Raw genomic sequence first — 18,927 nt, 5'->3', positions numbered from 1 at the left:
ATGCTAACACATCTTTTGTTTTCTCTTGTTCCCCTGCCACCTTATACAGAGAGTGCAGCATCCACATGAGTGTCCCTCTTGTGGAGGCTTTGGGTTTCTTCCATGCTCTATCTGCCATGGGAGCAAGATGTCCGTATTTCGAAATTGCTTCACAGACTCTTTCAAAGCCCTGAAGTGTACGGCTTGCAATGAAAACGGTCTTCAGCGTTGTAAGAACTGTGTTGGTTAATTGGAGCTTCTACCCAGGAAAAGTCTCATTTTATTAATCAAAGGCAATACTTTGGTTTATATATATATTTTTAAATGCTTATGCTTATGGATTAACCAATAAACTTTATTATAATTGTCTTTGTGGTGAATTTTTGCTGCAATCATTTTCATTGATGTATTAAATAAATGTTTATTTAACAACTACTATGTGCCAAACCCTGTGCTAGACCCTGGTTTCGAATTGGAATTAACGGAGTACCCCAAACCACTCAAAGATATCCAAAGTCTGATTCCCTAAATGTATTTGCTCGTCTAAAGAAAAGAGCAAAATCTAGATAATGGTGCCTATTGCAATATCACCCTATTGACTAGGATGAATTAATGCAAGTACTAGAAGCATAACATATTTCTAGGCATGTTACAAGGAAGAAGAAAGCTCTGGAGAGTGGAAAAAATGTGATCACATTTATACTTAGGCAGTAATATTTTTAAGCTGTAGAATAGTTTTGTTTGTTTTTTTTTAAGCTGCAGAATAGTCTCAAAGCTGATGATCTTAATGATAAACCAATAATGTTATCAGGTGGATTTCTTTGTGTCGATACAAAAGCTACCAGAAGACTTATCTGGACATTATTTATTTATTTATTTATTTATTTATTTATTTATTTATTTAATATTTGGGGGTACACATGAAGGTTTGTTACATAGAATTACTTTGTACCATTGTCACTTGAAAGTCATTCAAAAAGGTGGCTCTTTATCGTCCTCTTAGCGGGACACCAGAGCACTCTACAGTTTGAACACATTCTAGGTATGAATGTGCAAAAAAGAAAATTTGCTGTAATTATTGACTGATGACTACCTATATACATATGTCTGTACTCGAATGGATTTGCTTATCAATGATTTCTAGAAGTTGCCTTCACAGTATTTGTGATAAGGTAATCGAAATATTTTGCTTCTTGGTTTTCTGAAAAGCAACAAATATTTACAGAGTACTTTTTAATTAGCTAGGCCCACTGTAAGAGATGGTTTCTGCTTTCATGGAGCTTACACTTTAAGAAGTAAGGAGTATTCAACGAATAAATATGAGCAGATGAGTCCTATAATACTAAAAAAGGGTGGGGCATGGTGGCTCATGCCTATAATCCAGCACTTTGGGAAGCCTATGCAGGTGGATCATGAGGTCAGGAGATCGAGACCATCCTGGCTAACATGGTGAAACCCCATCTCTACTAAAAATACAAAAAATTAGTCGGGTCTGATGGCAGCACCTGTAGTCTCAGCTACTCGGGAGGCTGAGGCAGGAGAATCAGTTGAACCTGGGAAGCAGAGACTGCAGTGAGTCAAGATCGCACCACTGCACTCCAGCCTGGGTGACAGAGTGAGACTCTGTCTCAAAAAATAAATAAATAAATAAATAAATAAATAAATAAATAAATAAATAAACTGCAAAAGGAGTACAATGTGTTATGGGAAAGTATCAACATGAGGTAGAAAATGATTAGAAAGACTGCTGAGCAACTGATATTTTAACTGATACATGAGGGAAATTGGAAACCAGTTAGTCAACAAGCAAGGGGATAGTGCTTCAGGTAGAGAAATAGCATATGTGGTGACCCGAGGTCAGAGGAAAGGTGTGTATTCGAAGAACTGTAAGAAATCCGATATAGGAGTGATTGCTTCATAATAGTGGAGCAGTTTATAGCAGAATAAGCCTTCTGCTAATAACGCATGTACACTGAACAAAATAATAAAAAACAAACACAATTGTTGAAGGTACTAGAAAACAACCCCAAACAAAACGAAACAGGAGAGGATTCATTCACTGAAAGATTGGAAACACAACGAACCTCACATTTATCCAGCGTTTCCTCTGCAGGTACATTCCAGTTTTCATAAAATATGCCTTATAAAGAAATTGTAGTCTTACTGGATGAAAAAGATAGAGGTTGGAATCTGGAGCTGCCAGAGTGTCTGGAAGTGAGGGGAAAATTCCAAGAAATGAGGGGATCAAACAGAAGGGAGCCCCAACATCTGCTCATTAATTTCACCCAAATCCTGAGCTGATTCCTAACCTACACAGGCAGAGGAAAGATACATCCAACAGGCCAGAAAGTTGGGCAGAGAGATCAGCTGCTGCCTGTAGAATTCTTGAAACCAAACCTCCATGGTTTTATGGTATCTTTTAGTATTTGACTAAATGCTAGAACAAAACTCAACATGCAAATTGGGTATAGAAAGGAACTCCTTGAATATGAAACGCTAGAGCTAATATCATACATAATGGTAAAATATTGGATGCCTTCTCCCTAAGATCAGAAACAGTGAATGAATATTCATTTTCATCACTTCTATTCAATATTGTGATAGAGGTCCTCACTAGACAAATAAAGCAAAGAAAAAAGTCATAAAAATTGGAAAAAATGAAGCTCACTATTTGTATACAACATGATTGGGATGTAGAAAATCTAAAACGTATAAACTACTGAACTAAAAACTGAAATTAGCAAAATTATTGGATTCAAGCACATTATATAAAATTTGAAATGCAATGTATAAGAAACACACAATTAAATATAAAATTTCCAATTTAATATCCAATTGGATATTGAATGTCCAATATAAAGCACTATCAGAAAACATCAAATACGTGGAATACATTTTTCCAAAGATGTACAAGATTTCAACACCAAAAACTAAAATGCAGATTTTGCTGAGAAATTATAGAAGACCCTAATACATGGAGAAATATATAATGTTTATGTAATGGAAGACTTCACATTTTAAAGGTGTCTATAAAGGAGTTGCAATGCAATCTCAATTAAAACCTCAACAGATTCTTAGTAGAATTTGATGAATAGATCTAAATTTATATAAAAATGCAAATAACCTAGATATTTTTGAACAAGTAGAGTAAAATAATGAGAGACAAATAGATCGATAAAATAGATTAGAAAATATAGAAATAGACACACATTAAGATCAACTGATTTTCAAGAAAGATGCCAATTTGAGGCAACAGAGAAGGGAAAGTCTTTTCACAAATAGTGTTGGAACAGCTAGATTTCCATGTGGAAAAAATGACTATGACAGTGACTGCTACTACGTTGCTACCACCACTGCTCCTGCCACCTAGTAGATAGAGGTTAGGGATACTGATAAAAATTCTACAAAACACAGTATAACCCTTTGCCTCAAAAAAGGATTATTTAATCCAAAATGTCAGTAGTGCCAAAACTTAGAAACTCTGATCTAAATGTTGAAGCTAAATCAAGACAATAGTTTTACAATCTGGGGATAGGTGAAGATATTTTGGGCAAGTAAGTCAAAAACACCTAACCATAAATTGCACTTCAAGATTAAAATGTTCTCACAAAACACATGTAAGAAAATGAAAAAGGAAGCCATAACAGGGAGAAAATTTTCACAATCTAAATGTCTACCAAAGGACCAAAGTATGTAGAATATGTAAAGAACTCTGAAAAATCAAAAATAAAAAGACAACCTAAAGACAATCGAATCAAGAAATGGGTCACAAGTGCCTGCAAAAGAGGCTATGGCTGGCCAAAAACATTTAGTAAAATATGACATCATCAGTCATTAGAGAAATGCAAATTAAAACTGCAATGTTATATTGCTGCATAATATTTGGAATGACTAAAATTTGTTTAAAAAGATTGAACATACTAAGTGTTGGTGTGGAGGTGGAGTAACTAGAACTCTCCTGCATTGCTAATGAAAATGTTAAGTGGTACGACCACTTGGGAAAACCTCTGACAGTTTCTGATGAGGTAAATATACACCAAACACCAGTTTACTCCCAGTTACTTACTCAATAGAGATAAGAATATATGGCTAGGTACAATGGCTCATGCCTGTAATACCAGCACTTTGGGAGGCTGAGGTAGGAGGATCATGGGGTCAGGAATTCGAGACCAGCCTGGCCTTACCAATAAAGTTTGCTTTGTCTACTCAGCACAATGCATTGAGTGGAAAATTTTGTTGAGTGAATTGACTATGTCATATGGCAATAACAAAAACTTCAGTTTAAAAATCCGTAATTTGTCTGCATTGGCATTCTTTCCATCTCATGAAGCTGTAGACAGGTTTAATACATTAAAGCTGAATTTCTTTGAAGATGCCTGCAAAGTCACTGACTGGTTTGAAAATAATTATGTGTATGGTAGGATAAAAAGACATGCAATGGTGTTGAACCATCACCAGTATTGTTTGTGCCAAATTTGTAGTCTGAATGTGAGTCCCTGCAGAATGCGTTTCTGTGTACCCCTAAAAATATAGAGGCATGGCACATAAAGTGAGAAAATGTAATAGGGAATGCTCGTGTTGTTGTATATCAAATCAAGGAAGAATTCAAAAGAGCAACACTATGTGGAAAACAAATGTAGACATATTCTACAACAGGAGCCATGCCCTAATAGAAAAAAAAAGGTGGAGCAAGATGGCCGAATAGGAACAGCTCCAATCTCCAGCTCCCAGCGCGAGTGACACAGAAGACAGGTGATTTCTGCATTTTCAACTGAGGTACTGGGTTCATCTTACTAGGGAGTGCAGGACAATTGGTGCTGGTCAGCTGCTGCAGCCCGACCAGCCAGAGCTGAAGCAGGGGGAGGCATGGCCTCACCTGGGAAGCCAAGGGGGAAGGGAATCCCTTTTCCTAGCCAGGGGAACTGAGACACATAACACCTGGAAAATCAGGTAACTCCCACCCCAATACTGTGCTGTACCAAGGGTCTTAGCAAAAGGGCACACCAGGAGATTATATCCCACACCTGGCCAGGAGGGTCCCATGCCCGCCCAGGGAGCCTCCCTCATTACTAGCACAGCAGTCTGCAATCTAACTGCAAGGCAGCAGCGAAGCTGGGGGAGGGGCGCCCGCCATTGCTGAGGCTTAAGTAGGTAAACAAAGCCTCTGGGAAGATCCAACTGGGTGGAGCTCACAGCAGCTCAAGGACCCCTGCCTGTCTCTGTAGACTCCACCTCTGGGGACAGGGCACAGCTAATCAACAACAACAATAACAACAACAACAACAACAACAAAGCAGCAGAAACCTCTGCGCACGCAAATGACTCTGTCTGACAGCTTTGAAGAGAGCAGTGGATCTCCCAACACCGAGGTTGAGATCTGAGAACAGACACACTGCCTGCTCAAGTGGGTCCCTGACCCCTGAGTAGCCTAACTGGGAGACATCCCACACTAGGGGGAGTCTGACACCCCACACCTCACACAGTGGAGTACACCCCTGAGAGGAGGCTTCCGAAGCAAGAATCAGACAGGTACACTCGCTGTTCAGCAACATTCTATCTTCTGTAGCCTCTGCTGCTGATACCCAGGCAAAAAGGGTCTGGAGTGGACCTCAAGCAATCTCCAACAGACCCACAGCTGAGGGTCCTGACTGTTAGAAGGAAAACTAACAAACAGGAAGGACACCCACACCAAAACCCCATCAGTACGTCACCATAATCAAAGACTAGAGGCAGATAAAACCACAAAGATGGGGAAAAAGCAGGGCAGAAAAGCTGGAAATTCAAAAAATAAGAGCACATATCCCCCGCAAAGGAATGCAGCTCATTGCCAGCAATGGATCAAAGCTGGACGGAGAATGACTTTGATGAGATGAGAGAAGAAGGCTTCAGTCCATCAAACTTCTCAGAGCTAAAGGAGGAATTACATACCCAGCACAAAGAAACTAAAAATTTTGAAAAAAGAGTGGAAGAATTGATAGCTAAAATAATTAATGCAGAGAAGGCCATAAATGAACTGACAGAGATGAAAACCATGACATGAGAAATACATGACAAATGCACAAGCTTCAGTAACCAACTTGATCAACTGGAAGAAAGAGTATAAGTGATTGAGGATCAAATGAATGAAATGAAATGAGAAGAGAAATCTAAAGAAAAAAGAAGAAAAAGAAATGAACAAAGCCTGCAAGAAGTATGGGATTATGTAAAAAGACCAAATCTACATCTGATTGGGGTGCCTGAAAGTGAGGGTGGAAATGGAACCAAGTTGGAAAACACTCTTCAGGATATGATCCAGGAGAACTTCCCCAACCAAGTAGGGCAGGCTGACATTCAAATTCAGGAAATACAGAGAACACCACAAAGATACTCCTCGAGAAGAGCAGCTCCAAGACACATAATTGCCAGATTCACAAAAGTTGAAATGAAGGAAAAAATCTTAAGGATAGCCAGAGAGAAAGGTCGGGTTACCCACAAAGGGAAGCCCATCAGACTAACAGCAGATCTCTCAGCAGAAACTCTACAAGCCAGAAGAGAGTGGGGGCCAATATTCAACATTCTTAAAGAAAAGAATTTTCAACCCAGAATTTCATATCCAGCAAAACTAAGTTTCATAAGTGGAGGAGAAATAAAATCCTTTACAGATAAGCAAATGCTTAGAGATTTTGTCACCACCAGGCCTGCCTTACACGAGAACCTGAAGGAAGTACTAAACATGGAAAGGAACAATCGGTACCAGCCATTGCAAAATCATGCCAAAATGTAAAGACCATCGAGGCTAGGAAGAAACTGCATCAACTAACGAGCAAAATAACCAGTTAATATCATAATGGCAGGATCAAGTTCATATATAACAATATTAACCTTAAATATAAATGGACTAAATGGTCCAATTAAAAGACACAGACTGGCAAACTGGATAAAGAGTCAGGACCCATCAGTCTGCTGTATTCAGGAGACCCATCTCACATGCACAGACATACATAAGCTCAAAATAAAGGGATGCAGGAAGATCTACCAAGCAAATGGGGAACAAAAAAAAGCAGGGGTTGCAATCCCAGTCTCTGATAAAACAGACTTTAAACCATCAAAGATCAAAAGAGACAAAGAAGGCCATTACATAATGGTAAAGGGATCAATTCAACAGGAAGAGCTAACTATCTTAAATATATATGCACCCAATACAGGAGCACCCAGATTCATAAAGCAAGTCCTTAGAGACTTACAAAGAGACTTAGACTCCCATACAATAATAATGGGAGACTTCAACACCCCACTGTCAACATTAGACAGATCAACGAGACAGAAAGTTAATAAGGATATCCAGGAATTGAACTCATCTCTGCACCAAGCAGACCTAATAGACATCTACAGAACCCTCCACCCCAAGTCAACAGAATATACATTCTTCTCAGCACCACATCACACTTATTCCAAAATTGACCACATAATTGGAAGTAAAGCACTCCTTAGCAAATGTACAAGAACAGAAACTATAACAAACTGTCTCTCAGACCCCAGTGCAATCAAACTAGAACTCAGGACTAAGAAACTCAGTCAAAACCGCTCAACTACATGGAAACTGAATAACCTGCTCCTGAATGACTACTGGGTACATAACGAAATGAAGGCAGAAATAAAGATGTTCTTTGAAACCAATGAGAACAAAGATACAACATACCAGAATCTCTGGGACACATTGAAAGCAATGTGTAGAGGGAAATTTATAGCACTAAATGCCCACAAGGGAAAGTTGAAAAAATCTAAAATGGACACTCTAACATCATAATTAAATGAACTAGAGAAGCAAGAGCAGACACATTCAAAAGCTAGCAGAAGGCAAGAAATAACTAAGATCAGAGCAGAACTGAAGGAGATAGAGACACAAAAAACTCTCCAAAAAATCAATGAATCCAGAAGTTGGTTTTTTGGAAAGATCAACAAAACTGATAGACCACTAGCAAGACTAATAAAGAAGAAAAGAGAGAAGAATCAAATAGACGCAATAAAAAATGATAAATGGGATATCATCACCAACCCCACAGAAATACAAACTCTCATCAGAGAAAACTACAAACAGCGCTACGCAAATAAACTATGGGATGCAATGCTGGTTCAACATATGTAAATCAATAAACGTAATCCAGCATATAAACAGAACCAACGAACCAAAGAGAAAAACCACATGTCTATCTCAATAGATGCAGAAAAGGCCTTTGACAAAATTCAACAGCCCTTCATGCTAAAAACGCTCAATAAATTCGGTATTGATGGAACATATCTCAAAATAATAAGAGCTATTTATGACAAACCCAAAGCCAATATCCTACTGAATGGGGAAAAACTGGAAAAATTCCCTTTGAAAGCTGCCACAAGACAGGGATGCCCTCTCTCACCACTCCTATTCAACATAGTGTTGGAAGTTCTGGCTAGGGCAATCAGGCAGAGAAAGAAATCAAGGGTATTCAGTTAGGAAAAGAAGAACTTAAATTGTCCCTGTTTGCAGAAGACATGATTGTATATTTAGAAAACCCCATCATCTCAGCCCAAAATCTCCTTAAGCTGATAAGAAACTTCAGCAAAGTCTCAGGATACAAAATTAATGTGCAAAAATCAAAAGCATTCTTATACACAAGTAACAGACAAACAGAAAGCCAAATCATGAATGAACTTCCATTCACAATTGCTTCAAAGAGAATAAAATACCTAGGAATCCAACTTACCAGGGATGTAAAGGACCTCTTCAAGAAGAACTACAAACCACTGCTCAGTGAAATAAAAGAGGACACAAACAAATGGAAGAGCATACCATGTTCATGGATAGGAAGAATCAATATCGTGAAAATGGCCATACTGCCCAAGGTTGTTTATAGATTCAATGCCATCCCCATCAAGCTACCAATGAGTTTCTTCACAGAATTCGAAAAAACTGCTCTCAAGTTCATATGGAACCAAAAAAGACGGTGCATTGCCAAGACAATCCTAAGTCAAAAGAGCAAAGCTGGAGGCATCACGCTACCTGACTTCAAACTATACTACAGGGCTACAGTAACCAAAACAGCATGGTACTGGTACCAAAACAGAGCTATACACCCATGGAACAGAACAGAGTCCTCAGAAATAATACCACACATCTACAGCCATCTGATCTTTGACAAAGCTGAGAAAAACAAGAAATGGGGAAAGGATTCCCTATTTAATAAATGGTGCTGAGGAAATTGGCTAGCCATAAGTAGAAAGCTGAAACTGGATCCTTTCCTTACTCTTTATATGAAAATTAATTCAAGATGGATTAGAGACTTAAATGTTAGACCTAATACCATAAAAACCCTAGATGAAAACCTAGGTAATACCATTCAGCACATAGGCATGAGCAAAGACTTCATATCTAAAACACCAAAAGCAATGACAACAAAAGCCAAAATTGACAAATGGGATCTAATTAGACTAAAGAGCTTCTGCACAGCAAAAGAAACTACCATCAGAGTGAACAAGCAACCTACAGAATGGAAGAAAATTTTTGCAATCTACTCATCTGACAAAGGGCTAATATCCAGAACCTACAAAGAACTCAAACAAATTTACAAGAAAAACACAAACAACCCCATCAAAAAGTGGGCAAAGGATATGAACAGACATTTCTCAAAAGAAGACATGCATACAGCCAACAGACACATGAAAAAATGCTCATCATCACTGGCCATCAGAGAAATGCAAATCAAAACCACAATGAGATACCATCTCACATCAGTTAGAATGGCAATCATTAAAAAGTCAGGAAACAACAGGTGCTGGAGAGGATGTGGAGAAATAGGAATACTTTTACACTGTTGGTGGGACTGTAAACTAGTTCAACCATTATGGAAAACAGTATGGCGATTCCTCAAGGATCTAGAATTAGAAGTACCATATGACCCAGCCATCCCATTACCGGGTGTATAACCAAAGAATTATAAATCATGCTGCTATAAAGACACATGCACACGTATGTTTATGGCGGCACTATTCACAATAGCAAAGACTTGGAATCAACCCAAATGTCCCTCAGTGACAGAATGGATTAAGAAAATGTGGCACATGTACACCATGGAATACTATGCAGCCATAAAAAGGAATGAGTTCATGTCCTTTGTAGGGACATGGATGCAGCTGGAAACCATCATTCTCAGCAAACTGTCTCAAGAACAGAAAACCAAATATCGCATGTTCTCACTTATAGCTGGGAACTGAACAATGAGATCACTTGGACTCGGGAAGGGGAACATCACACATCGGGGCCTATCATGGGGAGGGGGAAGGGGGAAGGGATTGCATTGGGAGTTATAGCTGATGTAAATGACGAGTTGATGGGTGCTGACAAGTTGATGTGTGCAGCACACCAACATAGCACAAGTATACACATGTAACAAACCTGCACATTATGCACATGTACCCTAGAACTTAAAGTATTATAATAATAACAACAACAATAATAATAATAATAATAAGCAGCTATTCATCCTAAGACAAGATTTCAAGGTTAACAGTTATGAAAGTCCACCAGTTTTTATGGATTACCTCCATGCAATTGCCCATAATCTAACTCTGTAATACAATTTCTTATATTGAAAAAAAAAATTAGGTTTTTTTAAAGGTTTTTTTTTTCTTTTTATTGTTTTATTCCCAGTATTTTAAATTGTCAGTATTTTTTAAAAAATTCACTATGCTATGTATTTCATCTTTGCATCATTTCCAATCCTGGAGTTATAATAATGTAAAGAGTTTTATAGAAATTGATTGTATACTTTTATTTTTGCAAATTTGACTTCACAAAAGTTAAGTCACAGTATTGACTCTGTGTGTAAACATTGTGTGTGAACATAAAAACATTGAAATTTAATAAATGAAGAAATGTTCTTTTTGTACATCTGCATTTGTGAAAGATAAAATTTCTTGAAATCTTGGCTCTTTGGTGACTCATACGCAGCAGTGACCTATCATGGTTCTTGATGGATTCCGTCAGAAGACTTAGATTGTCTGTCATGGTATTTCAGGTAACCCAAGTTATATAAGCTATTTCTTTATGAGTATAGTTGTCTGTTCATAACTGTCATACCTCTGCAACTGTCATTAGTGTTCATGCTTACAGAAACGCTTGTGTCATTATTGGATGTTGTATTGTGTAAAGTGGCCTATGAAGTTTTCTTTTGTGTTCTTATGTATTTGTCAAATAAGTCCCTTTAAAGATGGAGATAACTGTCTTTGAAATGTTTTTAAAATTACTTTTTCCAGAATTATATTTCTCAGATTTTCATCTTTCAGGATTTCAGAATTTAGTATTGTGGAGTTTGAGATTGTGTCTTTCAGGATCATGGCCCTAACCTAATAAAGGCGCACACTAACTAGTGATAAAAAGGAACAAGCTTTTGATTCTAGCAACAACATGGATGACTCTCAAAGATAGTATGTTGAATAAACTAAATCAGGCACAAAAGGTATGCCCTATATGATTCCATTTATATGAAGCTATAGAATAGGCAAAATTAATCTATAGAATGATTGGCCTACAGGGATGGGGGGAAGAAATTGGTAAGAAATTAAACATGACCAGATCTAAGACAGTGGAACATAATACAGCTAGTTGAGAGTTGATTTCTTCTTTATCAAGAAAGAGGATGATATGATCTGGCTCTGTATCTCCATCCAAATCTCATCTTTTAGCTCCCATAATCCCCATGTGTTGTGGGAGGGATCCAGTGGGAGATAACTGAATCATGGGAGCAGGTCTTTCTCATGCTGTTCTCATGATAGTGAATCGGTCTCACGTGATCTAATGGTTTTAAAAACAGGAGTTTATCTGCACAAGCTCTCTCTTTGTCTGCTGCCATCCATGTAAGATGTTACTTACTCCTCATTGCTTTCTGCCATGATCGTGAGGCCTCCTCAGCCATGTGGAACTGTAACTACAATAAACTTCTTTCTTTTGTATATTTCCCAGTTTCAGGTATGTCTTCATCATCAGCATGAAAATGGTTAATACAGTAAATTGGTACCAGTAGAGTGGGACATTACTGAAAAGATAAACAAAAATGTGGAAGCGACTTTGGAACTGGGTAACAGGCAGAGACTGGAACAGTTTGCAGGGCACAGAATAAGACAGGAGAATGTGGGAAAGTTTGGAACTTCCTAGAAACTTGTAGAAAGTTTTTGACCAATATGCTGATAGTGATATGAACAATAAGGTCCAGGTTGAGGTGGTATCAGATGGAGATGAGTAAGTTGTTGGAAACTGGAGCAAAGGTGATTCTTGTTATGTTTTAGCAAAGAGACTGGCAGCATTTTGCCCCTGCCCTAGAGATTTGTGGAGCTTTGAACTTGAGATGGATGATTTAGGGTGCTTGGTGGATAAAATTTCTTTTTTTTTTTTTTTTTGAGACGGAGGAGTCTCGATCTGTCGCCCAGGCTGGAGTGCAGTGGCGCACTCTCGGCTCACTGCAGGCTCCGCCTCCCGGGTTCACGCCATTCTCCTGCCTCAGCCTCCCAAGTAGCTGGGACTACAGGCGCCCGCCATCTCGCCCGGCTAATTTTTGTATTTTTTAGTAGAGACGGGGTTTCACCGTGTTAGCCAGGATGGTCTCGATCTCCTGACCTCGTGATCCACCCGTCTTGGCCTCCCAAAGTGCTGGGATTACAGGCTTGAGCCACTGCGCCCGGCCTGGATAAAATTTCTATGTAGCAAAACATTCAAGAGGTTATTTGGGTGCTGTTAACGACATTCAGTTTTAAAAGGAAAACAGAGCATAAAAGTTTGGAAAATTTGCAGCTTGACAATTGAATAGAAAAGAAAAATCCCATTTTCTGAGGAGAAATTCAAGCTGTTTGCAGAAATTTACCTAAGTAACGAGGAGCCAAATGTTAATCACCAAAGCAATGGGGAAAATGTATCCAGGGCATGTCAGAAACCTTTGCAGCATCCCCTTCCATCACAGGCCTGGAGGTTTAGGAGTAAAAAATGGTTTTGTGGGCTGGGCCCAGGGTCTCTCTGCTGTGTGCAGTCTAGAAACTTGGTGCCCTGTGTCCCATCTGCTCCAGTCATGACTAAAAGGGCAAGGTACAGCTCAGGATGTTCCTTCAGAGCGTGGAAGCCCCAAGCCTATGCAGCTTCTACATAGTGTTGAACCTGCAGGTGCACAGAAGTCAAGAACTGAGGTTTGGGACCTCTGCCTAGATTTCAGAAGATGTACGGAAATGCCTGGATGCCCAGGCACTTTGCTGCAGGGGCAGGGCCCTCATGGAGAACCTCTGCTAGGAAAGTGCAGAAGGAAATGTGGTTTTGGAACCCCCACACAAAGTCCCTACTGGCGCACCACTTAGTGGAGCTGTGAGAAAAGGGCCACCATCTTCCAGACCCCAGAATGGTGGATCCACTGACAGCTTTGCATGGTGCACCTGGAAAAACCACAGACACTCAATACCAGCTTGTGAAGGTAGTCAAGAGGGTGGCTGCACCCTGCAAAGTCACAGGGGTGCAGCTGCCCAAAACCATGGGAACTTACCTCTTGCATCAGTGTGAACTAGATGTGAGACAAGGAGTCAGAGAAGATTATTTTGGAGCTTTAAGATTTGACTGCCCTTTTGGATTTCAGACTTGCATGGGGCCTGTAGCCCCTTCACTGTGGCCAACTTCTCCCATTTGGAATGGCTGTATTTACCCAATGCCTGTACCCCCATTATATCTAGGAAGTAACTAACTTGCATTTGATTGTACAGGCTCATAGGCAGAACAGACTTACTTGTCTTGTCTCAGATGAGATTTTGAACGTTGGACTTCTGAGTTAATATTGAAATGATTTGAGACTTGGAGGACTGTTGGGAAGGCCTGATTGGTTTCAAAATGGGAAGATATGAGATTATGGAGGGTCCAGGGGCAGAATGATATGGTTTTGCTCTTTGTCCCCACCCGAGTCTCATCTTGTAGGTCCCATAATTCCCACACGTTGTAGGAGGGACCCAATGGGGGATGACTGAATCATGGGGACAGGTCTTTCCTGTGCTGTTCTCATGATAGTGAATGGGTCTTATGACATTTGATGGTTTTAAAAACAGGTGCTTCTTTGCACAAGCTCTCTCTTTGCCCACTGCCATCCAGGTAAGATGTGACTTGCTGCTCCATGACTCCTGGAATGATTGTGAGGCCTTCCCAGCCACGTGGAACTATAAGTCCAATAAATCTCTTTGTTCTGTAAATTGCCCAGTCTTGGGTATGTCTTTATTAGCAGGGGGAAAATGGACTATTAACGAGGGAAAGAGTTGCTTGTAACAGGGAGAATTTCTCATCGCTGTTCCAACATGGTTGTGAGATACTAAGTAGAATCTCAAAATTTTCTCACTGCTTGAGCCCTGGCTCTGTTTCTGCAAATCCAAACATAGTCTCAATGTCCTCCTTGTCTGAGCTAATAATAATCAGGTTGGAGAATTAGAATAGTACAAGGGAATCTAATTTTTAGGCCCTATCCTAAACCCTGGGCTCTGTGGGCAAAAGCTTCTTGACTCTCAATTATGTTAAAAAAACTATTTCTATCTTTTCTTCCTTTTTTGTATGCATTAAAATGTTGTGTTTTCTGTTGATTATTAGTAAGCCTCTAAGGAAGAACATTACGAAAGAATAATTAAACTTGAAAAAAATAAACTCAGATACCTCCTAGAATTGCAGAAGTTAATGAGAGTAATCAGCTCAGAACAAGCTTAGAATAGGCTTATTTAAACATAAATTTATGCTAACTTTCTGAGATAACTTGCTTTAGACACTTTACAGCTATCTATTTCGGTTCTATGATACATATATGGCAAATAATAATAACTGCTATATTAACCTCACACTGTCTTAGTGTGGGATTAAATCAAATATATAGGAAAGTACTTTAAAAAAAGACAAAGCATACTATTGAAGCATAGAATAATTTCATAATTAACATAAAAATTATGCATTAGCAATATATCTTTTTATTGGCCAGATTAGAAAAAAGAACTAATATTTGTTGAACTTTCTTCTGATTGCTAGGTTTTTTTTAGAAGATATCTCATTTATTCTTCATAGTATCCCATAATTTCATAGATGAGGAAATTGTGATTCAGAGTGTTAATTAATTCTCTGAAAGTCTGGAAATGTATGTTAATTTGTTGTATATTCTGTGTCCATGTGAGGTGCCTTTATGTCTGGTATAAAGTGGGAAAGCAGTCAAGCAAACAATAAACTTGCTCAAAGATAAACCTGACATAAGCAATAAAGTTGAAATGAAAAAGTCTGTCCTGAGTTTCTATGCTTTTACAACTTCGTACATTCCTTCTGGCAATTCTTAATTGATTTCAAAAGTCAAAAGTCAATTTGCTGGTTGTTTGCAAAGGACATATAGTAATGCAATCAGGACTGGAGTTTGTTCATAAATTTTAAAGAAAGATTAAGGAAGAGATATTAAAAAATAACATATACCTAAGTAATAGAAATACACATCTATTTTCTAATCTGTCATGATAAGGTCTTTTTTAAAAAGATAAAGTATTGGTATATTGATTAAAGTTTTATCTGGTCTTTCATGCACAAACCTCACACATGTAAAGAAACTACTCTGAGTTCCTTCAAAGTGGAGTGAAAATTTAAAGAATCTTATAGAAAGCAATCAGAATATAATACTGTTTTGGATTTTTGTGATTATTTCTTCTGAACTTTTACAGTTTCGTTATCCACAACTAATTTAACAGTATTTTTTCTTAGTATTTGACTTAGGTAGTTATTTATATATAACATATAAAGTTATTTTTTCATAGAAAACACAGCTTTCTTTATTTTCTTAACTATTACATTTAAGATTAATGTTATTAGGTTATACAATTATATGTATAATTATATATATGTATAATTATAAACACAATTATGCAGCTATCGAACTTAGGAAGAAACAAAACTGAGTGTTAGAATATTAATATGTCTGCTGCTAGAGGAAGTGAACCAGCAGACAAAAGTGGTTCTACGGATGGGAGAACATTCAGGAGACAGGAGGCATCAGAAGGAACGTATCACAGAGGGAATGGGGAAAGTCGACCATCCTTGAAAGTAGGTGAAGTCTAAGTTGGCTAAGAAAGCTTTAGATAACTTATGTGGCCATGACAGTAACCAAGGCATTATTGATGATATGTTCAAGGTTATTCATCATTGCATTTCTGACCTCCCTTCAGGCTCATCGGCAAGTGGCATCACTTAGGGACCAGCATTTCTAATGCCGACCATGCCTGATGGGAGGCTCAATCACTTTGGAAGACATGTTGCTCTTCGTGCACTTTCTTCACTTAGAAAGAGACAGTCTCATTGAGGATGCTGCTGCTGCAGAAGCAGACTCATGCTTTACTGAAAGTGATTGCAGTGGATTCCCGTCAAGAAACACCTTCTTCCTTGGGCATTCTTTGACAGGCTATAATAATTCTAGTCAATAGAGATAAAAATATTTTTCATGTATAAGTATCCATGTCTTAAAGCACAATTCCTCTAGGAAAAGGAGTACTCGTTCTGATGGAAACTTTTGTTCTGGTTCTATTTTGAAGTTTTTGAATTCTGCCATTAAACCTAGCACAGAATATATTGAAAAATTTAAAATGTATGATTTAGCTGCAAGGTGACTTTGAGTTGGAACAAAGCTTTCATAGAAGAATATAAGATGTTCTAAAAGCATTGGTCATAGGTAGTAAAACTAGAGCCTACTTTTAATCAATATCTGGAAAATCCATATTGATTCTCTGCACTGCACATGCCTCATTTAGCATTCTGTGCCCCAAAGTTGTTACCGTTCTTTCTTTATAGTTTCTGTGGTCTTAATCCTTTTCTTTGCACCACCTTGTTAGAGGAATATAAATATAAATGTTATCTGAGGACCCAGAATAGAAGTCATAGATTAGTTAGAAAGCAAAATGTTTGCATAATCTAGAAAATGATGCTATGGTGCAGTGCTAATTTATTGCAGTAAATGAAGCTAAAAATAATGGGAAACAGCAATCTTTTAATTTTTGTTCTTCTGAATTGCTGGTTTCTTTCATTCCTGTTTTGAACATTTTATTGGATGAATAAAGACATTGTGAAACCTGAAGACCCTAGAAGAAGCACTGGTACAAAATCTAAGGTGTTGTTTCCTGGAATACCAGATGCCACTTTATTGCTGTGAAGTTTACATGTACGCTTTGACCTTTAAATATCTGTTCCGAGTTACCTGTTTGCTGTAGATTTTACCTAGAGACAGAATTGTCAACATATTTTCCATTACATTTTTGTATTTTGGGAAGGAAATATCATAGCATGCTTTACTTTTAGTAAAAAGAAAGACAAACTTTTTTAGAACATTCTTCCCTAAGGTAAAACTGCTACAATCTTTGTATTTTTTTCAGTAGTTGCTGTACATTCTTTTGCTGTTATAAATATGTCAAGAGCTCCCAGTAGCTGTAATCCCCACCCCGTGTGTGCCTCTTCCCATTTTCCTCTCCTTCCCTGTTTGCAAAAAATAGGAACTGGGGATGAATTTTGACTCTATTTATGAGGTAGGAGTACTTTTGTCACTAAATTAAATAATTGAATTTGTTAGTAATGTTAAGGTGATATGTAATTATAGAAAACTCCCAGAGTTTCTGGAATCAATGCTAGCCATGACATTCACTTCAAAAATATATTAGGCATTGTGAGAGAGATGAATATATATAATCTGACATGATTTTACCCCTATCATGATTGGGAAGATAAGCCATCTTAAAGATAACTAGAACACAAACTGTATTATGCAGGTTATTGATTATCAGATGACTGCTAGAGACTATAAACATTAGAGAATGCTCAAAGGAGCAGAATTTATAAACATGAGAGCCTTTGTTGGTGAAATTAGCTTAAAGCAGTGTATGTGATAACAGCTAGGATTTCTACAGCAAAGATATGGGTGGAATGTCATAGCTCAGCTATGGATTCAGGCAAGTGGAAAACAAAATGCTCAGCACAAAGTACTTAGCCTGGCAGATGGCAAACATTCATTGCATGCTTCAAATGACCCCAAAGATGACGGTCATAGACAGTGTAACCCTGTGGTTAGGCTCTGGATCCTGATTTTCTGGTTTTCAATACCAGTTCTGCCATTTACTATCTGTATGTCTTTAAGCAAGTAACTTGTACTTTCTGTGCCTCAATTTTCTTATTTGTTAAATGAAAATAATACTAGTATCTAATTAAAAGGGTTTCTTCAATGATTAGGTTGTTATGGATGAATTCTTTAATTCAATACCTGCCATATATGGGTAGAGATAATCTGGGCCTAGATAGTGACAAGCTTTGAAGGTGCAGGCATTTATATTTATCCTGTAGGCAGTCAAGGCATTTTCAGTCAAGGTATTTATTCCATGAAATGTTGGTTTAGAAAAAGAAAGTAGTTATATATTAAAAGAATTGAGGGGGCTGGGAAAAAGTCAGTTGAGATTTGGAGTGCAATATGTACTCTTAACCAATAATATGTGGCACTATTTTTGCATAGCCAGAATACTTGAGTCTGGGAACCAAAAATTAGAAATGGGAATGGATGCTCTAAATATTACTGTTAATATTTTTGCTCAAAATATTTTTGTTTCCCACCCCCATTATATTGGACTATTGATATAGCTATCTTAGTATTCAAAGGAAAAGTTCTTCTAGTAAGGGCAAAAGCAATGGTTCTGTTGACAATGATTCTTTCACATGGCCATTTTTAGTTTCAGATGCTATCATTCACACAGAAAAAAACTACTGTTTGGCAGAATGATTGATCCTATTTATCAATGCAACATGTATTGCTGGTATACAACATGTGCAGGAAGAAGGATATCTAGATCCCAGACTCTTTGTTAGACACTACCTAGTGCTATGACATCTAGAGATAAAAGCTAATAAGAGATTATAGCACTGCAACAAAAGCA

At 38.0% G+C, this 18,927-nt stretch overlaps 1 protein-coding gene across 1 annotated transcript in view; it reads left to right on the top strand.

Annotated features, from left to right (window-relative positions):
* GRXCR1 (glutaredoxin and cysteine rich domain containing 1) overlaps positions 1 to 343 on the top strand; it is a 129,215-nt gene extending 128,872 nt beyond the window's left edge. Inside the window, exon 4 of the mRNA XM_023224469.1 lies at positions 50 to 343. Within this exon, the coding sequence (XP_023080237.1) occupies positions 50 to 229 (180 nt within the window). The 3' untranslated portion in view covers positions 230 to 343. The remainder of the gene's footprint in view (positions 1 to 49) is intronic.
* Positions 344 to 18,927: the final 18,584 nt, after the last annotated feature.

Source organism: Piliocolobus tephrosceles, chromosome 3, assembly GCF_002776525.5.
Source record: "Piliocolobus tephrosceles isolate RC106 chromosome 3, ASM277652v3, whole genome shotgun sequence".
Lineage (NCBI taxonomy): Eukaryota > Metazoa > Chordata > Mammalia > Primates > Cercopithecidae > Piliocolobus > Piliocolobus tephrosceles.
The sequence above is the reverse complement of the archived record's forward strand: the minus strand, read 5'-3'. Positions and strand labels throughout refer to the sequence as shown.